Consider the following 24049-nt stretch of genomic DNA (forward strand, 5'->3'; position numbering starts at 1 on the left):
GAAAGATTTATTTCTTGGTTTGACAAGGCTTTATTTGCAGCTTTAAGCTCAGGAATCATTACTTTTATAAGCTAAAATGAGAACGACTAGATTGAGGCCAAACCACACTTGATGTAAAAATTTAGTGGGGGGGAAAGAAGTTAAAAATGTGGCTGTGGTAAAACATTTCTGTGTGTTTTTTTTTTTTATATGCAACCCAAAATTTGGATAATTGCCAGTAATGCAGTACAGTAAACGCAAGTTTCAAGTAACTTATCTGAATGTTTTTTGGGTTTTTTTCACTCAACTGACTTACAGTAAATGACTGAAAAACAATCCGTGCTCCGTGAAGAACAGATTATCAGGACAGAATTTCACAGAATACAAAAACTATTTAGTCTGCTTTGTGTTGTTTGATGAGATCAAAAGAGACACTCAAGTGATCAACTGGCATTAATAAACTTGATAGCAGATGAGTTTCTGGAGGATTTTGTTGTGGTAATAGAGTACTATAGTCTGCTCTGGTTCTCATTACAAACCACTTTAACATATTTCATTGTTTCCATTTTTCCTCAAATTCATGTGGTGTTTTCAGATATGTCATTAGCTTTGGAGTTCTTGTACAGGATGTGCCTTTGAGGAACGATTTGATTTAAAAACAAGGGAATTGGGAGAAAAATGCAAAAGCATTCTTGAAACAGATCTGATCATTTGGCTTATGTGGCGTCACTAGAAGAGAAAGCACAGTGAATCTTGGTTTGGAAGGTAGAGGTGATCTTGATTTAACCTCCATTAGATATTTGGTTCACTGGAGTCCCACAGCCATAGAAATATGTCATTTATCAGTCTGGAAAGGGTTGCAGTAATTTAGTTTCCCATCTTAAACTTCTATAAACCAGGATGCATTGCTTTACTAGACCTTTTTGCCTACTTCATGATGTCAGAAAGTAATGTCTTGACTCTACTCAGGAATCCTCAGCAGGCACTAAACAGGCATATACCTTTATTTAAACAATGCACTACTTATTCTTTGCTTTGTTGTGTGCTCATACTGACACTGAATGCCGTCTTTCCTGTGGGGTTTATATCCGTTTCGTTTCTATGACTAAAAGAATCAAGCAGTGAAGCTTTTACCAACGACTCCATGCTTGTGATCCTTACAGTCAAAAATGCAAAAGATCTTCAACTACATTAAAATAATAGAAAATGCCACTGATACATTTATACTGGTATACAAACTTAGACATTCCCCCTCTCTACTCTTCCCCCCAAGAACGTAGCTTTTGTTTGACCTGAAGTAATTTAATCAATTTTCCAAGTAAAAATATAGAAAGACAAATATTATGGCCATAAAGAAACCTGAAGGATTTTCAGAGCACTGTGCAGGTTTGTCATTTTCTTCTCTCTAATACAGCCCCCTGCTGGAGACAGTAGAAAAAAACTACAAACATAAAGTCAAACCATTGTTTTATTTTTCTGGTGTGCTTGAAAATGAGTTTGTCATCAGCATACTGCACAATGCCAAAAAAGATGGCACCAAATACATTCCCATTTGAAAATCTCCCAACCAAGATCTGAAATATTTATGTAAATCCTTAGTTCCAGGTGTCCTCATCTTTCCAGATATAAGCCTACTTTTAAATGGTTCACCAACGTTTCAGTCAAAGTGTCTCTAGGCATTCTTCAAGCTTTTGACCTCACTGGTTAAAAGTAATCAAAAAACAGGACACGTTCCAAGAAACATTCTTGAGCTTCTAATCAGGATCTTCTTCTTTTGCATGTTGTCTATCTTCATTATCTCTTAGAAAGAAATTTCATTCGGTTTCCTGGAGGAACCAAAAAAATAATAATTTAAGCTGAGACTGAGTCAACAACTTGTTAAGATAACTGATCCGGATCATTCTTACCCAATCCTTTGAGAAATCTGTTGACCCTCCGGTGTTCATTCTCATTGATGGAGTCCAAATATTCCTGCACTCTCACTTCAAACAGTCCTGTTAATAACAGGGAGGGTCAAAATCATCAACATTCACTCCACTCCTGAACCCGAAGCCCCTTGTTCTCCTTTGTGGTACCTCTCAGAGCTTGCCGGTGGAGCTCTCTCTCCTGGATAAACCAGCCGAACATCTGGGTCTCCATGAAGACCTCCAAGAAGCGGCGCACGGTCTTGGAAGGGATCGCTTTCCGGAACCCCTCGCGTTGGAATGTGCAGGAAGCGGGAGAGGACGACGAAGAGGAGGAATATCCATCTTCACGTTCGGCGGTGATGAACAGCGGATAGTGTCCAACTAACTCCACAAAGAAGCGGACAAAGGCCTCAGACACAACGGTGCTAAGATGACCAGTGTCTGAAGAGACAAAGAGGTGGATTTTCATCAACCAGTCCATCCACCTTTTCAGTCCAATAAAACTCGAGGGCTCCCAAACTTTTCCATGCCATGACCCCTTCAATAGCATTACCTTCTGGTCAGAAGCCCCCTTTGCAAACACATAGACAATGCTACAAAACATCTAAAGAAACAAACTTCTTTCCCACTTCTATTCAATAGTTGAAGCAATTTTAAATAAAAACCTTTTGATTTTAGTTGGTCATGAGTTCTTAGAGGTTTTCTTCTTCTTCTTCTAATTTTGAATTGTGTGTAATCTCAAATGTGTTTAATCCGAAATCAGAGGCATATTTAAGTTATGTTTTGGGGAAAAGTCGTAAACAGTTAATATTTTACCTGCAGTAGCTCTTGACCCTATTCATTCATTACACAATTAGATTGGTGGTTCTGGTCGGAGTGCCTGAAGCAAATTTTCAATGAATGCTAATTTATTGATTGTTTTTTTGCGCTGTCTTAATTTCTTATTTCTATACCAGGCAGGTCTGGGATAATCCCAGAGGGAATAACTTTACAATTCTTTCTTTTCTATTCTTCTGCATGAAATGGTCTATGATCCAGTGCATTATCACGCTCCAAGAGATCGTAATAAAAACATTGTATGTCTTTGTTCAGCTGAGCTAAAAATAGAAGACTGTATAGTCTTCAAGGTCAAAGTGACTCATGTGAATGTGCCATATTAGGGCATAATAGTCACCAAGATGATAAAGGGACGGGTCACTGACTCGGAATGCCCTTTCATTTATCTTAACGGCCCTATCAACAACTTATAACAATGAAACTCCTAACCCAGGACCTGAAGAAGCCTTTAGATTAAGAAGTTAAACAAAAGATGTTAACTGCTTGGAGCCTTTTTCACATAATCATACTTTCACAGTCCCTGTTTTGTCTCACCGCTGATTGAGTCTGCTCCTCTGTCATTAGCAAGTTCTCTTCTTCTTTCTAGGACATTCTCTAGAGCCGACTGGAGCTTAGAGGGTAGTATTGAGTCCTCATCATCCAACTAAATGTGACAGCAGAGAAAGATGAATATTATTAATGAGAAGGCCAGTGCCGGTCCCGATTCATAAAGATCACTTAAAATGTAGAAATATGCACTCACCTGTCTGAGAAGTCGATTATTGCCTAGATCCACGACAAGAACCTGCCCACAGAAAAACTAATTGGTATTATCTTTAACCAGCAAACATTAAACTGTACCGGTAAACAAACAAAAGCAAGAATTGGTGTCGGATGCAAAATTTAAAGGGGAACCATTATGTATTGTCCAGACTCATAGAGGCATTTCATAGCACAATCTAGTAACTGTTACCTCCAGTTGTTATAAAAATGACTTAAAAGAAATTTGACTTTTTAATTCAACACCTTGAAATTGGGCCTCTGGCTCATCACAACATTGCTCCTCTATTAATCCTTTAGCAACACTTTTACCAGTGCTGTACTGAGAAGTAGCACAAGGTGTTTGCTAATTGCTGTTGACTAGTCTGAAGGAGCTGAGGATGGGAGGATGGCAGAAGACGGCAGAAGATAGGCGGAAGCTAGGAAACAGCTCTGAAGAGAATCTAGATTTCAAAGCCGGCGCTAGATTCATCCAAGAGTTTATACTCGGCTGAATGGTTGCCATGGGAGATTAAAAGATTCCTCAAACACGCGTGAAAGAATCAAGAAAACACTGAAGGTATGATTTAATGAGGGAATAACAAAACATGATGTAAAGCTCAGAAAAGTCAATTTTACATAAGTTTGCTCCCTGTCCCTCCAGTCTGACCTCCTCCAGGGGAAGCTCGTTGAGTTGGGTTAAAGAGCTGGACAGCAGGCCGACAATGAAAGGGGTCGGAGTGCAGACGATGTCCAACATGGCGGAGGGCAGCACCGGGATGTAGGTGTGCTGCCAGACGAAGGGGTAGAGCAGAGCAACGACTGCATGGCAGCACTGGGAGAGGGTACTGCAAGGACAGAACATGGGTTTAAGCTGTGAAGTTATGCTGGAGGATTTAATGGAAAAACAATTTTCCACCACTAGAGGGTGCCAAAGCTCCCTCCCTGATTCCACTAATCAGGGAAAATCAAACGCCAACATTTCTGGCTTTTCCCAGTGGAGCAAACAAACCGGCCGACAGCTCATCCACCAGAGCTCCAGATGTCACTCTTGCATGAGCTCCTAATCCCTGGGATGCCTTACATTTATTTAAAAACATTGCTCTGGACCACCCACAATTTCTCCAACTTCATAATGACAACATCCCAGCGATAAAAACATTTTTTTCCCCCTAGGCAACAGTCCCACCAGCACAGTTTAATAAACACTGGAAGGAGGGCGTCTGGAACAAAATCTAATTCCAAAGAGATTTTGCTTGCTGGGAAGCTTGAGGAAATTGGTCGTATTGAACGTGAAGGCGCCAACCTGAGCTTATCAGCGGTGAAGATCACTCTTCTCTCCAGCAGCAGAGAGCTGAACACACGGAGGAGCAGCCGCAGACTCAAGCAGGAGAACAGGCATTCAAAGTCCACATGCTCTAGACGGGAGTCAGATGGCCGGCAGAGCTCCATCACCTGCACATTGAATACAGCTTACCATAAACACCACTTAAAACGTGATACAAAAATGAGTAGTAGGTGCTTTTGGCAAACCAAGAATATTAATGAAACATCACCAGGATTCCTCAAAATAAGTTCTGTAACATAATTAATACAGGGGACATTTGTGGTCACCTATTGCTTTGATTTTCCCAACTAAAATGGTATAATCTGTTTGCCTGTAAAAATAACAAAGGAACCCCCAAAATATAAAACTGCATTCCATAATACATTTGATAAATCTTGGATTTTAGGAAAATGGGCTTTTAGCAGTTAAGGATCTTGCAACATTTGCGGAAAAATAGTAAAACATGAAGTTGTGAAAAGACTACTTTGAGTAATAATTTGAACGGCTTTTTATTATTATTTAAAGATTAATAGGGATGTTTCATCATTTCTTTGACAAACGATGTACTTCGATCAGATGAGATAAAAATTTTGGGCAACAAACGACGCACCTCAGGCCCAGTGTGGGATATGGTAGAGAATCTGTGTTGCTGTGGGCCTGGTTCTCTTCCAAAGGAGCAGAGAATGTTGTCAGATTTCATTGCATCATGGATTCCTTAGGATATCAGGACATTTTAAAGAGCAAAAAAAAAGTCTACTGGAGTCTAGAGGGAAAGTGTAAGTGGGTTCTCCTTGGGTCTTTCAGCTGGATAATGTTGCAAAACATATATAACACTTATACACTATGCAGGAAAAACTAAAACGATACACTTCCACTCATACTGCTTAAAGTAACTTGCATACAAAGATGGACTGTCACAGATTTGATGGAAAATGCATTGAAAGGCATTTCTTAATGTTCTGTGTGTGTTTTGTCGTCTTGTCTCACCTCAGTGCCAGAACCAGGGAGAAAGGTTTTGATGTTGATGGTTCTTCCTGGAGCTGGAAACTGGGCTTCCATGATGGCTCTCATAAACGGCTGGACCAGTGCTGGGGAGAGAGCTCGCCGCCTCTCCACTTCATCCAACACCTGCCAAGTACGAACGTACACTAAAGTCCTGCAATGCAGTAGCGTTGGTCCCGCAGTAGCAGGCGTTTACCTTGGAGAACAGGTTGAAACAGCCGAGGTGACTAACAATACAATAAACCTCTGGCAGGCGTTGGCCTTTTCCACTGGGCTGAAACACAGGAGAAAACTCACATCAATTTGCTCAAAAACAAACATATTTGTCGCATCTTGAAACGTCAAAGGTTATCAGTAGACCTCTAGACGCATTAGGGTTTGACAAAGTGAGCTCACTCCCTTTGGAGATCCATAAACGGGACCATACGCACACTTTCACATGCACAGTACGGTTCCCAGTCTCGGACACTTCCGCCTCGGCTCTGAGATGAGCCGTTTTCCCACAGGCCCGTCCACCATTTTGGCATGTTTATTTACTCAGCCGACATTTGGTATTCAGCCACTTCCTGTTCAGTGACGTCATTTTTATTTTATTTACCCTGCTCGTTGATATTTACCAGTAAGCGGCGGCAGTATCCGAACCGCCTGCTGCCGTCCTCGCCGGTCAAAACAAAGGAGAACATCTCACTGTGAAATTGAAAATAAAAGCATAATCAGTATAGTTATTTATTGCATTAACTATGATCAACATTCCAGTTTTGTAAGGCAATAAGAGTTGTGTAACATTGTAGTGTTCTCACCTTGGGTACATCTCCACAGGCTCCCAGTTTGTTGCGTCGGGGAAACAGAACTGAGTTATGATCTTCAGCTGATCCTCCGTCTCCCTCAGAAACTTGAAGCTTCGCTCCAACTGCAACGTATATGAAGACAATTGAGTGGATTTTCTCTGTTTTTAAAAATATGATGATGATGATGATGATGATGAATACTTTATTGATACACAAAGGGAAAATTCAAGGTCCCAGCAGCTCAGGACATTACACACAACATACACTACAATTCACACAATATACCACAAAAGCATTAAATCACCAAATTAACACAATTACCAGACCAAACTAAATTTCATCCTAACTCTATAGAATAGTAGGGTTCAGATAGATAATCCAATTCTGTCTTGATCCCTGGATTAACATGAACAAATACATGCCATGGCTGACTTATTTTTTATTTTTTTCAAACTAGACAACTTTCTGCTGACCTTAAGGGGGAACTGCTGTGTGACTTCTGGCATATAGTGTTCGCCGACCTTTGACTTCTGCAGTGAAACAACGAGGAAGTACTCAAACAGCTTGCGTTGGTGGCGCTCCTGATCCAGAGAGCAGCTTCTGGTGGTGGAGTTGTTGCAGTGGACCTGCGTCTTTCTCGGCTGCCTCAGCAGAGATCGAACTGGAACAGGACACAAAGATCAGATCGATTTAAAGATGGCTGCATAAAATAAGACATGGGCGGTCTTGTGGAAGTATTCATACCTCTTGAGCTAAGAATGCTTTTGTGATGTACTGCAAAAGGTCTACTCTACACCTTACCTTTTAATCTGTCTTCAACTTCACTCTCAGAGTCGCTGTTCTCATCCGTTACTGTGAACGGAAGCCAAACAATCCACATTGTCGTCCCAAACAAAAAAAGAACTCAACGGTAATTTTTCAGAGCAAAATAAACACTAGAACCTCTTCCAGAAATAGTTTCAGCGTAGTGATACATCCTTCGCAGCTGTTTTTTTCTGCTCCGACCCTCAAATATATTGTTGATTCTCAGCACAACCTACAGAGGAAGGAAAAGGATTGAGTTAGTGTTAAGAAATACAGTTTTCTAAAAGTATTTATCCTGTGATTTGCAATGCAGACTGTTGGTATCCTGCGGCAGGTGCGGCTGTAGGGATCCCCTGGGATCCAGGCGCCATGTTCAGGCCCAGGCGGGGTGGAGGGCGGGCTGAGCTGGGGCGGAGATGAAACGCCTCCGCTGTTGATGTTGTGGGCTGACTGGTTGGTTCTCTTCAGATCCAGTAGCTTGAAGCTTCTACCAGAGTTCTGTCTGAAGAAACCAGGCCTAGATGCCTAATGACGGAAAAACGTTAAAATAACCTCATTTAAATTGTGGCTGCCTCGTGCTTTTTCTGTTTGTGAACCTTTGTTGTATCGGCACCAGGAGATGAGGGGACAGACTGCTGCGAACATTGACTCTCCAACTCTATGTCTTCATATGGGTTCTCATTGGATGAGTCTGCAGAAACAAACATATGTTTATATAATATTTTTTTAGAATATCTAGACATGGTGGTATGGCACTCAACACAGAGGTAAGCTAATAAATCCTTCTAGAAAATAGAGAAAGTGAAAATGTTCAATCACAAAAACATGTTATAATGCTACACCAAAAGCAAAATGGGGGAAAAACTAAAATGAAGCAGTTGTCTGACCCAAGATGTCTTCATAGTGATGTTCCGGAGACATGGGGCAGGCGAAAACTGGGCTGGGTGACCTTGTACGGTCTTCAAAGTCAAATGGTTTCCTGTCACAGTTGGCACAAAAGTGCAAGTTATTTACATAATCGCAATGGATTTTATATAATACTTTGTTTGACATAATCTTCCCAGAAGCCTCGTTGATTTGGTTTCAAACCATTCGTACCTGTTGTTAAGGTACCTGTCTGCCCTGAGTTTCCCATAGTAACCACAAGGGGGCTTTGAGGATGCTTTAGAGGAAATGGATGGCAGCGGAGGGAGGTTCCTCTTCCCTCTCCCCTCCTTTGAACTCGTTCCCATGGAGGCAGTCGCTGGATGTTGAAAGGTACGCTTGGGTTTGGGCACCGGATTGATGGGCAGGGCACCCGGCTCTGTGTACACGTTCTCCTGATCCTCCCTTCTTTCTCTATCCAACAAAGATCTACTCTCAACTGAACCATTTAGTTCTTTCTTTTTCACCTCAATTTTCTTGTCCTTGCCTGGTGGGCTGAAGTAGTTTCCCAGCTCTGCGGGGGCTTTGCCGTGGTTCTCCCCCAAAGTCTCTAGTTTCTTGAAAAGAGTAAACACCGCTCTCGTCTCCTCACTGGTTTGTTCTGATGATTTTTTTTCACTGCTCTTCTTTAGCGTCCCAACTTGCTGTTTTTCAGTCGCTGGTGGAGAACAAGGCCTTGAATCATCGCTAAGAGTGTCTTTGTGAGCTGTGTTTCTCTTGTCGGCTTTTGCTGTGTTGTCACTGGAGCTAGAGCTTGGATTGGACACTTGGGGCTGATTCCTAGGTACAGGAGGCAAACAAGGAGTTGAATCATCTCGAGGAGTTTCTTTGTGACCTGTATGTCTCGTTGAGGCCATCTTTTTCCTGCTTTCACTAGACCTAGGACCACTATTAGCCACTCGAGGTTGTTTTGAAGGTTCATCGGGGGAACAAGGTCTTGAATCGTCACTCATTAATACATTTTCTTTCCCAAGGTCCTTCTCCTTACTGGCTACTGTCCTGGTACTTTCAGTCCTTTGCTTATCCACAGTTTTGGTGCTGCCTTTTGTCAAAGAGTTGGTTCCTTTAATGCTGGCACACTTGCTCAAGCTACTTGAAGTTAAGTGCGAAAGAGTGGATTCTTTGTTCTCCCAAAGAGAAATCTTGTCCTTGATGTTTCCCCCATTGGATCTTGAAAGTTTGGTTCTGACGGTGGAGCTGTCGCTGGGGTAGAGGTCACAAACCGGTCTCCTGAAATCCATCCTTGACGAATCTTCTCTCTGGTTCCACAGATTGTCTAAAAGGGCAAAAGGTTGTTTTTTTGTCTCTTTTACTTTTTGACCAATGTCCTCGATTTTCACTGTCGCACTTTTCCCTCGAAGAAAGCCCAATTTTTGCCTAAACAAAGGATAAAAGCACACTTTAGCTTTTGATTCATAATGAATTGGTCAATCTTTATATTGTGCCAGAAATAAAATAAATGTAGACTTCTAACTTTTAAAGAAGTTCAGTTTTCTGAACTTCTCATGCAGCCAGTGGGGCGACCAGTCATAGGACGCTTAGTTTTCCTGGTGACAGTGGGAAAACTGAGCCTGAGAGTAAATGCCAGAGGGGACGCTCATGATCATCTTCTTCTCATCATCTTTGCAAAATAAACACATTCTTGGACTGGGGCCAAATTTTGCTGGACTGTTAAGTTTTAATAAATAAACTAGAGGAAATGGGAAGCCCCAAGTTTAAGGACCTTCTATGGATGGGAGGATTAAAGGCCAGCTGGATACTTTTCCTCATTTCTCAGGCTTGGAACAGGAAATGTTTTGCATCTTTGAACTTTATATAGGTTTCACTATTTTGTATTGCCCTGGAAACATGACCTCCTTACAGGCAAAATACTTAGAAACTTCATATTTTTGGCATATTTTCATCTTTCCTTTTACAAGAATAGCGAAACAATTTCACCGTCACTGGCATGCATTTGTTCGTAGCTTTCTCGGTTTTCCCAAGATCTTTACCAGCATTATTTTCATACAGTGACCGAGTCAGAAAAGATTTTACACTTTTTCTCACATATCACTTCATATTCTCACCAAGTTGCATCTATTTAAGCTTATATATTGAAACGGATATCCACATCTTTCACATGGCGAAATATTTATATAAACAAACCTCTCTTTAAACTTTTTTTTAGTCTGTGAAAGTAATTGTCTTCATTTATGACCTCATTTATTAATCACATTTGGAAGAACAGGTTTCAGGTAAGGTGCACCTTTATGCAGATGACTCTATATTTAAATGTTACTATGGTGATTATTCATACACATGCCGCTTCCTCCACATTTTGCCAATTTTCTTCAGTAGTGAGAACACAACGTTATAGACAACACTTTGCTATATAATTTGCTGCCCTCCACATTGCCTTTAGATAACCATGATTTTTCTGAATCTTGGTCATAAAATGACTTTCAAAGCACATTTTATTGTTTTGTTTTTTCAGGACTATCATATTAGTTTCTCTGTGATTGTCGTTTGACTTATGAAGTTTTTCGGCTGGTTTCAGTTGCTATCTTAGAGAAGGAACAGGACATTTTAGCAAACTTGGAGTCCAGATTTCTGAAGATTTGCAATTGGGGCGACCTGTAGCCAGTGGGTTGCTGGTTCAACTTCCCACTGATGAAAATATTTACATGCAGTAGAGGTTAAAACAATAATCTGGGCCTTCGCACAAACCTGCCGACAGCTGTGTTGATTCTCTCAGCAGCCTCCATGATCACTGGACACCTGCAATAGTCACAGAGTAAATTGTTTTGGATAGGTTACAATAACATATTGCTCCTAAAATTCAATTTCACAGCATTCCTCTCAATCGATCAAAAGGAGATGGCCAAATTCAATGAAAACACCGCTGTATGACTTGCTCAGATATCAATTCCTCTGTCACTTAGTCACTTCATAGGTCAAAATCTAGCCTCCTGGGAGGCCAAAATGCTCAGCATACTTTCACATGTCTCTAGGGCCAACAATTTAAAGTTCAATATCCTCCAAGATAGCGCTTGGTAATTTCCCAGAACTGACTGCTGTTACCGTTTACAGTCACTGTGACGGTGTACATGAGCGGAGGGACAGCATGCATCTTTAGAGAAGAAATAGAGAAGAAACACAGATGCATATTGGCATTTTAAAGCTAAAGAGCATTATTGATTTTTACCAGAAGAGTAAAATGTAGAATCAAACCCCACAACCTTCTGCTTCGATCCTATCTTAAGCATTTTTTTTTAAAACCAACTTACACCCCAGAGGAAAAATACCAACAGTTCACCATCTGTCAACTTGCAAATAAACTAGGAACAATGAACTACCCAAGAACAATATTCCTGTCACCATATTTCAAAATCATTTCTCACCTCCATCCATTCAATAAAACTGTGGCTGGCTGCATTTGCTGCTCCTAAATCCGTATCCATCAGTACAGCGTCCAGACCCCAGTAGTTCTCCATATGTAAAGATAATCTGACAGGCTTCCCAACTTCACTCAAATCTTGAGCAGATGGTAAAAAGTTTCTCTCTCCAACTAAACTCTCCCCCCTGCCCGCCCTGACTCTCCTCCAATCTGCAGCTTTCACTCACCCTCACTCTCCCATAGCTCTGGATGCAACTTCCTGCTCCTCTCCCCTCTTTGAGTTGCTGCATGCCCCTCTCACAGCTGAACAAGCAGAATGAATGGCTGTGTCCTGATGCTCCATGAAACGATTCAGAAGCCACATTTTTAACCCGTGGCTGCAGGAGAATTTGTTCCATGGGACATGCATCATCACATTAAATCACCTCCCTACCAAATTTGAAGTTTGTTGGAATTTCTGTCCCAGCTGTTCCTGCACTGCGGTTGCTTACGCAGCTGGAGCAGATCAGCCCCTCCCCACTGATCGGTCGTTTAACATATAGGATCTGTTTTTGTTAATATTTTCAGTCATTCCTCTTCTTTTTTTGTCTTTGATTTGTTTTACTCTTTACGTTTGTGATCTCTTTTGTTTTTTTACATAGTTGTATTCGGCCCCCTTTATCGTCGTACTCTTACATCACCTACTTCATCCACCTTTGTGTAATTTGATCCAAGTATAAATCCATATTTTCTGTGAAGGCTTCAGAGATTTATTAGAAAAATGTGTGAACAAAGAACAAGGAACAGAGCAAACAGGTCAGGGACAACGTTGTGGGGCTTGAGTTGTTTTCATAACCAAGAATGATTAATTTGTATAATTTGTATTTCCAGATGTGCAAAGCTGATCAGATACTTCAAAAGACTTACCAAAAGGTGGTTCTAGAACCTGCTGGGAACGAAACACGTGCACGCCACACTTTTTAGATTTTTTTGTGAAGAATTTCCAGTACATTATTCTTTGATTTCCACTTTACATCTTCTTTGCATTAGTCTAGAATGTAACATTTCTTAAAAAGCATTGAAGTTTGTTGTAATGTGACAAAAAAGTTGAAGGAGTGAATAGTTTTTGCTTGACACTGTTAATATTATGCTAGATTTGGAGGCATAAAATACTTCCACAACTAATAGAGTAAAAAGGTGGTTCAATAACTAAATAACTAGATGTTGAGAGCCAACAGCAGTTGTTTCAACCATCAGGAGGAACAGCAACACGGGGTCCCTAGGTTGGCCCTCAACTAGAATTCTGCATAGGAGCCAATTACAATCTTGGGCCAACCCTCCTTATATGGTTCTTCACACCTTTACAGTAAAAATGACATTTTGACACAAAGAATGACGTCTTATGTCAAGGATATGGCATATTTATACTTCACATTATATTATTTAGTTATGTATTAGACTCCTTAATCTTGGACCTGAGTCCAAATTTCGTGCCTAAAAAAAAATACTTGAATATTTATCTAAATAGCCTACCTTATTTCTGTCTCTTCATCAACCATGATCTGTTATGGTGAACGTATTTTCACTCCTGTCCTGCAGGTGGCAGTAGTGTGGCGCTCTTCGCAGCAGTCTGCGCCGTTGAACAGTGGCAAAGAAATTCACAGTAAACATAGACATACAGTCGCTATATCAAGAGTAAACTGGGCTCGGAGAACCTCTACGGAAGGTGAGACCTTCTGTTTGTTTCTAGATCGTAGCTTAGTGGTTTTTGCGTAGCTTTAGTAAAGACTCTTATGTTAAATGAACCCGGAACTGACTGTTTATATAGCTTCTGAAGCTAAGCGATCATGTGCCATGTCACTCGGTGGCAAATGTAGCTGTAGGAATAATAAAAGTCTGAAAGTAAAAAGTACATATAATATAGCACACAGAAAAGAACGTGTTGTCGCTTACATATTTATCAGATGCAATGTATTTTTGTAAAGACAAGTCAGGGCACAGGAAATGCTGAGTGATCTACAAACAGCTGTTATCAACCGCAGTGATACATGATTAGTGTTTGTGAGGAAACAAAACTTGCTTAAACATATTGGTGTATAAACCTAAAAAAAAAAAAAAAAAAACAGCTCAAGCCGCTATAGATACACACCTATTTAATCCCTTTCAATTAAAAAGAGATACAACAATTACTGAAATATGTAAGATTTTAATATTAATATAAGAACTGTAATCCCCTGAGCTGATTGATCAGGACAAAGTGTCCTTGTTTTAGGAGTTGAGGACTCTTCTGGATGCAACGTGAAGCTGGTGGGGGAGGCTCCAGTCAGCCTCCCCTGACTGGAGCCATTGATAGGTGGCTTTGGCTCCACATAGGGCAGCATTCAGACCAGGTATATCTCTTGAAAGGCAGCACAATGGCTTCTTTCAGGAAAATGTTCATGTTAAAAATCTGTAATTTTGTTCAAGACAGTTATTTATTGCTAATACCCCAACAACCCCCTTTAAAATAAACGTGGCATCTGATTTAATATATACTTTATTAAGTAAATTAGAGTATCTTGGAACTTATTAGTAATCTATAACTTTGTTTTGGTATAAATGAAATGGCTTTTCCCCAACATCTTTTCCAGCAGTGCCAATAAATGTGTCTACTTTCTATTTTTTTTAAATGTTTTGCCATAAAGAGTTTTGTTCAGTAAATTAATTTAATTTGGGCCTTTTTCCTCTGCAGGCACAGCTTTCCTCCCATAGTGATGTGTTTGTCTCATCTGAGTTAGTAGTGGAGGTCCTCATGTAAACCTCCCCCTCCCTTTCCTGGAAAGACCTCCACCGACCCGATACCACCTCCTTCCTCCTCATCTGCCTCCTCTTCCTCCCTCCAGCTGCCCCTGTGATGCCTCCCTCGTGCTTTGGCTGTCTGTCACAGTACACCCATCATCATCTGGTGGTTTTCCTCCTCACCTTCTTTAGGTAATTTAGAAAATGGGATGGTGATGTCATGCGTATTGCTTTTTTTTTTTTTTTTTTTAGGGACTATACTGTAAGAACTGTTAAAATTGTGAATTTTAAATTGAGTGACAGTTTGTTTGCTCTGTTTAAATACATAGTTTGCTGTTCTTTGGGGGTCAGACTTCCAGCCCCAAGTATGGATCTGTGTTCTTTATCTTCTCTGCTAAGTTGAAGCAATTTTCCTTTTCAGTTTCCACAGTTTTGACTGTTTAGTTCGACTTAAGCCTAATGGCAGATAAGCTGTTCCCTTTCCAGTTCAACGTGACATATCTTCACATTCCCTGAGAATTTCCCAGTGTTTGATATTTAGCGGGCTTTTAGGTCGCCCTAAATATTTTAGGCCTTGCGAAACGTTTCCCATCCTTTCACCTTCTTCACGTTTTGTCACGTTACAGCCTCAAACTTCAACGCTGTGATTCCATGGAATAGACCAACAGAAAGTATCACATCACCATGACTTGGAATGAAAAGAATGTGTTTAAAATCACTTTGAATGGTTTTTGTTTTTAATTTTATTTTAGTTGTGACTTCAGATTTTCAATTCTGTTTTTGTCTTTGTTAGTTTTAACCAGCTGTTTTAGTATTGTATTTTTTTTTTGAGAATGCTTAGTTTCAGTTTAGTTTTTATTAGCTTCAGATATAGTTTGGTTTTTGTCTGTTACGTAACAGAGGCAAGGCAGAAAATAAATGTAGTTTTTGGGTAGCAAAATCTTTAAAAAAAAGAAAGAAAGAAAGTAATAGTTTTAAAGAAAATGTGTTAATTTAGCGCAAACGAACGACTATGCATACCAGTCAATTATGAAAGATATATGGCAGAGTTACTTTTAAAAATTCTGCAATATTTTTATTTCGTTTCACAAAAATGTTTTTCTGCTTTTTTTTTCCTTCTAATTTTTGTTTGTTTTAATGATAACCTTGCACCTTCAGTCAAATATCTGAAAATGGAGATTTGCTATGTAGCTAATTTGGGTATTTATTGACTGAGTTGTGCGATAGTTGCAGTTTCTTCTAACATGTGTCATGTGTGTGTTAAAGAGTGAAGGTCAACAAGAAGAGATTTGTTCAGAGCAGAGGTCAGATATCAAAGACAGTAAAGATTCCCAATAGATATTTTGTACAACTTAAACACTGTGAGGAAAATTTTTGTCGTCTTGAACTAGATGAATCCAGCTGTTCTTTCTTGCTTCTCAGCGGAGTCACGTTCCTCCTCTCTGTCTCTTCCCAGCTATGTGTTGCTGCATGCATCCAGAAAGACCTTCAGCAATGTGAAGGTCAGCATCTCGGCCCAGTGGACGCCGTCCGCCCAGAACGACAGCGCTCCTGCGTTCTATCCGGACGAGGTACAGGCAGCCGATACCCTGCAACAAATAAACTTTCTCCCACGAAAATGTGTTCTTGGGAGGGGCAGAGGCGGAGTGTGTGTCTGAGGAAGTTTCTGTGATTTCTATGTCTATGTACAGACATGGGAGAACCATCACCTGTTTGCTGACGAAAAGCAGGCCACGCTTTTTTTGGGAGCTCTGGACTCGATCTTCCTCTTCTCATACGCGGTGGTGAGTCGGATGAAAGCGAAGCAAAAAGTGAGACGCGTCCTGCCCAAGGAGGCGTTTGATTCAAACCGTCGTGTGTTTGATGATCAACATGCAGGGTCTGTATCTGAGCGGCATCATCGGGGACAGAGTCAACCTGCGCTACGTGCTCTGCTTCGGCCTGTGCGGATCCGCCATAGTGGTGAGTGGCATGAACCTCAAGGCTAAGGCTTTCAAAATCTCCCCTCGTCCGACGCGTAATCCCTGCATTTGCAGGAGTTCCTCTTCGGCACCCTGACCGAATGGCTCCACGTCTACAACGTCTACCTGTACTGCAGCCTGTGGGTGCTGAACGGCCTGCTGCAGTCGGCCGTCTGGCCCTGCGTGGTGGCCGTCATGGGCAACTGGTTCGGCAAAACGGGGTGCGTGATGAGCCACTGACACTTAAACATCCTGAAACGCGTAGTCGGAGACGGACAGTGATGCCCATTCATAGTCGCTCCAACATAGATTCATTTAGATTGAGTTTTGTCTGCAGGAGGAAGTATTAACACAAGTTGTCTTTTTGAGTTACAGCTGCTTTATTTGTAGAAGGTGAATGACAACGAAGAAGGATTCAGTTCTTTTGATACATCCGTGTTGTTTTCCAGGCGTGGCTTTGTGTTTGGACTGTGGAGTGCCTGCGCCTCAGTGGGGAACATACTGGGTGCCTTTCTGGCCTCAAGTGTGCTGAAGTACGGATATGAGGTTGGTCTTTTACAACGTCAGTAGCGTCAGCTTGTTTTTTTTTTACTTCTGTCACTGTTGAAGTTTTAGCGACAGTTTCTTTTCCTTTTCAATGAAAATACAAAGTCAAACTATTTTGAGAAATACAAAAATGTCTTTGTTTGCTGCTGAATAAAGGGAGAACATATCTAGATATCGCATGTTTCCAGTGGCTGAAGCACAGCAAACACGTACCATGTCTGTTTTTTAATCTTAGAAATTTGGTATTTCAAAACAAGTATGAGATCAAGTCTCTTTATCCCATTATCATCTGCTTCCTCCAGCACTGCCTGACTTTTGATACTAATGTCAAGTCTGTGGTATTCCTGTTTGTAGTACGCCTTCCTGGTGACTTCTGTGGTGCAGTTTGCTGGTGGGGTGGTGGTGTTCTTTGGCCTCCTAACCTCGCCGAAAGAAGTCGGTAAGAGCCAAAAGAAGTACAAACGATTGCGAAGAGTCACGAGACAAACGCCGTCTGCTGCGAATAACTCTGTCTGTATCTACTACACCTTCGATGAGACTTGCTTGTGTTTGCGTGGCAGGTTTGCACTTGGAGTTGGAAACTGGACTGAGCCCGGTAGAGACGGACACGGACAGCCACAGACCGCTGATGAGTGACGAGGAGGAGGATGAACAGGAAGTGGAGACGTACAGCCAACGATGCCGTGCGGATCAGCCACCGGAGGAGCCTGTGGACGAGCCTCCTCACGCCATTGGCTTTTTCCAGGCGTTCTGCCTTCCTGGAGTCCTGCTAGTGAGTCTGATTTGATTGGTCTAAACAAACTCGCCTAAAATAGGCTTTGAATCAGGCATTTGAGGTTCCTGAAAACTCTGGACTCTGATTGAAGGAATTTCTTTCTCCAGAGAACAGACTTCTGCTTTTGATTCTGACTTAAATCTCCTCTGCTCCCGTCACAGTACTCCTTGGCGTACGCGTGCCTGAAGCTGGTCAACTACTCCTTCTTCTTCTGGCTGCCGTTCTACCTGAGCAACAACTACGGGTGGAAGGAGGCCAAGGCCGACCGGCTGTCTGTGTGGTACGATGTCGGCGGAATCGTGGGTAATGACACCGTTTTGTGTCTAACGCTTGGTTTGGTTTCTTGATTTCTATTTGAGTGCGTGACATTGTGTGTCTGTGGCAGGGGGAACCCTTCAAGGTCTGATCTCTGACTTCATGGGGAAGAGAGCGCCTGTGTTGGTCTTCAGCCTCGTTATGGCAATGGGCTCCCTGGTGGGATACAGCCGTGAGTTTTTTGCACCCACAGCATCGACTACTGCTTCCGTGTGAAACGTAGGGTCGTAGTTTATGGTTCTGCCTCTGAACTCCTCAGGTTCTCCTAATGACAAGGTGATCAACGCAGTGATCCTGGCGATCACTGGCTTCTTCATCGGCGGGCCGTCCAACATGATCAGCTCGGCCATTTCTGCAGATCTGGGGAGACAGGACATCCTGAGGGGCAGCCAGGAGGCCCTGGCAACCGTCACCGGGATAGTGGATGGAACCGGGAGTATAGGAGCTGCTGTAGGACAGGTGAGCCGGAATGAGGATTGGGAGAAAAATCACTAAGGCCATTCCTGGAAGATTAACCAACTAAATGCTTTTAAAATGCCAATGTTACACTTAGATGGGCATTTCATCAAAACAGATTTGGAGAAAGTTCACCTTGTCGGCTCATCCTTAAAAATTCTTAAATTCATGTATCTAAAATTACAGTCTTAAAAAGTCTTAAAATAAATGTTAATCACAGGTCTTAAATTTTGTTGTGGCAGACTGTAAATCTCATATACTCTATGTAGTTTTCTTTTTTCCTGACAGAACTTTACTATTGAGCAAAAATTTGAGTCTTACACAGCTACAGCTATTGGTAGCTAGCTGCTAATGTAACCTTGCCAGCTACTTAGCTAATACTCAGTAGTTACCTTGCTACTTGGCTAGTAAGGTGACATTAACCTACATTGGCAAGAGTATATTATTAGCTAATATACCCTTAGCTAACTTGCTAGCAGGCCAGCTAGCTAAGGGTATATTAGCAGATCGTTACCAGCTAACTAGCGTTACCTTTCCTAAAGTTTATGACCAGTTGACTGGACAAAGTTCATATTAGCCATTGGCTTACTTCCGTTTCCACCCAATGCTATTTTTTTTTTTTTTTTTATGTAAGATTTTCTGTCATGACTGTGGTCAGTTTCGTTAATAATGGTCTTAAAAAGTCTTATATTTGACTTGGTGAAACTTGCATTTCCACACCATGTGGAAGAAGATTCTCTGGTCACATAAGAAACAAAATGTAACTTTTTGGCTGACATTTAAAACACATTGACAGGGTAAAAGATCATCACAGATAGAAGACTTTATTTATTTATTTTTTTTCTATAAAAGTCTGAATAGTGCAGCTTGAATATTTACCCTTCATGGTCACCGTTCCATTTCTAATCCTGCAGTACCTGGTGTCGCTAATTGAGAGCAGGCTGGGCTGGATGAGTGTTTTCTACTTCTTCATCGTCATGGTAACGTAACTTTTTCCAAGTTTCCACCTAAATGACTATTCATCTCAATAGCTTTTAATTTTTATTTATTTTTTTGTTTTTTTTAAATATGCATTATTTTGTTTTGTTTGTGTAACGACAGACAGGGGGCAGCATTGTCTTCATCGCGCCGCTGCTTGTTAGAGAACTGCGAGACATGTGGAGAGACAGGCGAGCTCTGCGCCACCAGCTCTGAGAGCCCGACCGTCGGCTCCGGTTCTGCTCATTAGGTTGGTACCAGGATCCAGAAGGTTCGCTGTCAGCCAGAACAGAAACATTAAAACGTACTGTAAGACTTCACTGAGCTCAATACAGGGAGGGTTTAGCTGGAGTGCCTGAGGAATATGGAGGGATTTGGCCTGAGCCATACTGGTGTACATATTTTAATGCTGTAAATGAATGTAAATACTTCTCTTTTTCCTTATGCACTTCAGTTGATATGAGTCTTAAATCAGGAATGTAAACTTGAGGCCTGAGGTTAAAATGACAAATGTGAATAGTGATTGTAGTTTTGTAATCTTGCATTCAGATTTGAGTTTCCTTAATCGGTCTGAAAATACTTCAGCGAACCACTTTAATCTTCGTCTTTGTTTACAATCCGGGGGAACCGGTCCTGTCGTTCGCTTACGCCACCAACTCATTTTGTTTTCGCTTTCTTTTCTCAGAAATGTTTACACTTTTAGTTTCTGTTTCTTAATTTGTGCATAACTCAATCCCTTTAAATGTGGCGTGGCGTGCTTTGTAGGTTTAAACTCACAGCAGCCTCCACATTTATCTAAGCCCTCATAAAAAAACCCTCAGATAAATGTATCTTTTTGTTCTGTAGCCTAAACTTGCACCATAAAAAGATGCTTTAACTCTCAGTGAGGGTTGGGTATATCCCCCTACATCTTTTATTGGCTTTTTACAAACCCAATAAAACTATTTAAAGCAACAAGCAGTTCTTTAAAGAATCACCCAGATTAAAACAATCTAATTTTATACATATATTTTTTATGGAGTTAATTTGAGTGGAAAAAGCTTGAAAAGAAGTGAAACAATACTTTTTCAGAATTGGAAGCTAATTTTAGCATTTGGCTACATGTCCTTTGGAGCATCCAGCTAATAAAACTCCACTACGTAGATGTTAGGTGCCTAAATATTTTAAATTGTTTTTTATATTTCAATGAAGATTTTCGTATACATTTGGTTTCCTCATCCTAATTTATCATAGTTCTGGTTGTTTTCAATATTTTAAATTATTGGCAGTATGGACAGGTGAAGATGATCAGGGCTTTTGCTATTTTATAAGACCGATGAAGAACATCTGTTTCATCTCCCAATTTTAAGAAAAAATTGACATTAGAAACTTCTCAAATTTAAGTATTCATTTATTTAAAAAAATATGTGGTTAAATTGTATACCGTATATCCCTAATGTATTTCAGTCCAAAGAGCAAAGAAATTTTGTCAAGACCCACTAAACCTTTTTAACTCTTGGTGAGAAAAAAAAAATCTGTTTGTCCACCAAATAAAACTTGGTTTTATGAAAACAAATTAATCTTTTTTTTTTTTTTTACATTTAAGAGTGAAAATTAACAGTTTTGCAAGGATAAAAGTCTTCGTCTCATAAAATGAGGCCATTTGAGTCCTTTCCAAATATAAAAACTGTAGAAGAGCAGTTGGCCGCTTAAAAATACAGGACAAGCTTGAAACGGAACAGAAGGAGATTAACACTAAAATTATTTTTGATTTTTGTTTTTTCCTGTCATTTGGTCGAAAACTGCTTTCCACAAACGCCAGCATCGCATGGAGGAAAATGTTTCCTTAATTACGCATTTCAAATTAATTACTTTGAGAGTAATTAATTTTACTTTAAGTAAAAAATTTTCCATCATTGCTGCAGAGAAAATAATTAGCTGTATCTTTATCCAGGCTGTGCCCTGAGACTTTACATTTATTTTTGGCGAACTGTAAAATCAAACCTTTATGAACAGTGCAATCAAAAATATTCAATTTTGCCAGTTGCCAACTTCTTTTCATGACTAGAAGTACATATCATAATCGAAAATGATTTTATTTATTTTTTGTTGCATTAATTTTAATGCTGTCTGATATCAGGTCATTATATATTCAACCATAACTCTGTTTATGGGAGGAGCCAAACACATGTAACAGATTGTAAAATAATTAGGTGTGAAATTTCTCTTCTGTATTTTTTTTAATGGTTTTGTTTATGTGCATCTTTTAACTGTAACTTCTATTTCTGTTTGAAATAAATGCAAAGTCGCCTTCAAGCTGCGAGCAGCTTTGCGTCAGGTCCACTAGGGGGCGCAGGTTAAACTTCAAATTCCACCTTTTCTTTGGATTCTCCCAAAGCCAGTCATGCGAGATCTACAGCAGTGTGATTTCTCCTCATATTTATTTATTGATGAGACAAACCAAACGAAATGTGTTATGAAAAGCAGGAGAGCAACAGTACAAATATTATCCAAAAAGATGGTGATACAAAGATACATGAACCAGCATTAAATTACAGTAGAATTATTACAAAATGGTGTACAAATATCTTACATTCATGCATGTACAAAATAAAATAAAACTATTATTTTGCTAAAGCTGCAAAATAATAGTTTTCAACCTCTGGAAACGGATTCATTGTTTTATTTAAATTTTATTTTTTTCAATAGACTTCAACAAGGAATAATGTGGCTACAATAAGCTGAAAGTTTCAGTCTGAAGCTGAGTCTGCTGCCCTGTGTCTGTTTTCCGCAGTTTTCGCGATCACAATAAAAGTAGTTCTTGGATAAATAGTGCAAAGATATATATATTTTTTTTTTTTGTAAGAAATCTGACTTTATAGTTAGGAGAAAAAAATATAAGAAACTTTGAATTATGTTCAAAGTTTGAAGACTCTTGGCACACATTGACAGATTCATCATTAAGCTACTAGACAAAAAAGATGGAAAAGAAACTTTGATCGAGATTTAGGGGTTTGGGTGTGACATTTTCTCAGGACGGTCTGTATTTTTTTTAACCCACTCCCCCCTCGATGCCGCTGCACTTACTCCATCTATTCTGGGAAAGACGTCATATGAAAAGTGAAGCAAAACAAAAGCGGTCAAACCCACCCGCCCACCCCGTGTTCTGACACACTGACTCTTTTCTTCACCACAACAAAACACGACTCTCTCTGTAGTCTTTGCTTTCATGGCCGCCAAACACAAACAAACTCAGCTTTTTAGCTTGAATAACCTTATTGAGGTAGTAAGAGAGGATAAATCCAGCATATGGCTATTTGTTTTTAATTACTGCTGCAATATCCTGTTGAAAAAACAATCCAGTGGTGTCGAGTTTTCTTTTTTTTTTTTCCCACTAATGTTCACTAGAACTGCTAATCCTGCTTTGTTTGAACGACATCACAAGAGGCACAAGACCTGGAAACACAGGAATAGATGAAAAAATGTAATAAAATACAATACAGCATAATCAAAACAACTTGTATCTGTGGTCTAATGTGATGCCTTCAGGGGCCTGTCTGCATTAAACCTGTTTTTTAATGTCATTTTACAACAAGATGGTAAAAAATAAAAATAAAAAATGGTGACAGATTATTGGAAATTCATTTGATTTTTTTGAAGTCTATGCTCTAGAAAAACTGAAGCAGATGCAGTTTGGTATTTTAAAGCCCCTTAAGCAATTTAAAGTGAACTAGTTTGGGATTTGTTGCTCTTAGTTGCTAACGCATCGGTTGCTTTGGTCAATCTTTTTGCAACTTGTCACAAACCCTCGCATGCATGCAGAATCGAGGATCTGGATTGCAACAGAACAGGCGAGCTGGACTCTTCATATAAAAACTCTTTCGAAGGAAAACAAAAAAAACAAAAGCAGAAGTAAAATATTTGACTTCTCTGAGCTATGAAAACACAACGCTGCGTTTCCCTTAATGAGTAAAAAAAAAAAAGTGGAAAATGCTACATATTACAAGTAAAATGCTGACTAAGTCACAGCAAACAGGATTTTTCATCACATTGCCAAAATATTACTAAGCAAAAATAGAAGTTTGCCTTTTGTACATTATTTTGTCGTGTTAAACTGTGACGTTTAAATGACTTCTTGAGTAAAATATGCAATACCTCGCAAAGGATTCATAGGTTTTGAATTTGGAGTTTTACTGAGATCATTAGACAGTTTTTACTATTTTAAGCAATTTCTGACTGCATCGTTTTTCCACTGTCGGATCCCAGTCACATTCATTTAGGTTTTAGGTTGTAAGTGAAATATGTTGAATGCTATTGTAAGGCACTGCAGTTCAGGGAGTTCTGGCACTTTATTTTACCTCGTTTTGCACAATGGACAGTCATCTTTTTACATATATATATATATATATATATATATATATATATATATATATATACAGGACAATGATCTTATAAATAAATAGAATACTCAAAATGGAAGTCTCTGTCGTACAGCGTTTAAAATGCTTAGCCTGCACCCGCCGACCTCTGACCTGGAGCTAATGACAGTCGTGCTGCCACGTTTTGAACCCTGGCTGAGGTTTGACCCCTGCTCCGGCTC

General features: G+C 40.1%; 2 protein-coding genes across 8 annotated transcripts in view; one reads left to right on the plus strand and one right to left on the minus strand.

The window, feature by feature from the left end:
• The window catches only part of slc37a3 (solute carrier family 37 member 3), a 65457-nt gene extending 41572 nt beyond the window's left edge, over positions 1-23885 (plus strand). Inside the window, exons 1-17 of one of the 7 annotated variants that reach the window (XM_044108918.1) lie at positions 5798-5923; positions 13261-13387; positions 13934-14051; positions 14393-14454; positions 14544-14631; positions 15896-16010; positions 16131-16223; positions 16318-16401; positions 16476-16621; positions 16850-16946; positions 17301-17385; positions 17507-17718; positions 17883-18024; positions 18107-18208; positions 18296-18495; positions 19407-19472; positions 19594-23885. In XM_044108918.1, coding sequence (XP_043964853.1) covers positions 14555-14631; positions 15896-16010; positions 16131-16223; positions 16318-16401; positions 16476-16621; positions 16850-16946; positions 17301-17385; positions 17507-17718; positions 17883-18024; positions 18107-18208; positions 18296-18495; positions 19407-19472; positions 19594-19686 — 1512 coding nt within the window. In that variant the 5' untranslated portion in view covers positions 5798-5923; positions 13261-13387; positions 13934-14051; positions 14393-14454; positions 14544-14554 and the 3' untranslated portion in view covers positions 19687-23885. Of the gene's footprint in view, positions 1-5792; positions 5924-6609; positions 6708-12576; positions 12595-13260; positions 13388-13933; positions 14052-14392; positions 14632-15895; positions 16011-16130; positions 16224-16317; positions 16402-16475; positions 16622-16849; positions 16947-17300; positions 17386-17506; positions 17719-17882; positions 18025-18106; positions 18209-18295; positions 18496-19406; positions 19473-19593 lie in introns of those variants that run through there. The other 6 variants (XM_044108913.1, XM_044108917.1, XM_044108912.1 and 3 more) reach the window with 6 other exon arrangements.
• On the minus strand, positions 1430-11987 carry LOC122826723 (DENN domain-containing protein 2A-like). Its single transcript, XM_044108910.1, has 20 exons — positions 11687-11987; positions 11013-11063; positions 8481-9683; positions 8270-8361; positions 7979-8073; positions 7698-7907; positions 7521-7614; positions 7380-7430; positions 7052-7239; positions 6591-6700; positions 6408-6477; positions 5987-6064; positions 5776-5916; positions 4768-4916; positions 4132-4309; positions 3466-3507; positions 3258-3366; positions 2055-2327; positions 1887-1973; positions 1430-1805 (listed from the first exon to the last, which is right to left on the minus strand). The coding sequence occupies exons 1-20, from the start codon at positions 11719-11721 to the stop codon at positions 1774-1776; spliced, it is 3288 nt and encodes a 1095-aa protein (XP_043964845.1). The 5' UTR covers positions 11722-11987; the 3' UTR covers positions 1430-1773.
• Positions 23886-24049: the final 164 nt, after the last annotated feature.

This window comes from Gambusia affinis, linkage group LG23 (genome assembly GCF_019740435.1).
Source record: "Gambusia affinis linkage group LG23, SWU_Gaff_1.0, whole genome shotgun sequence".
Classification (NCBI taxonomy): domain Eukaryota; kingdom Metazoa; phylum Chordata; class Actinopteri; order Cyprinodontiformes; family Poeciliidae; genus Gambusia; species Gambusia affinis.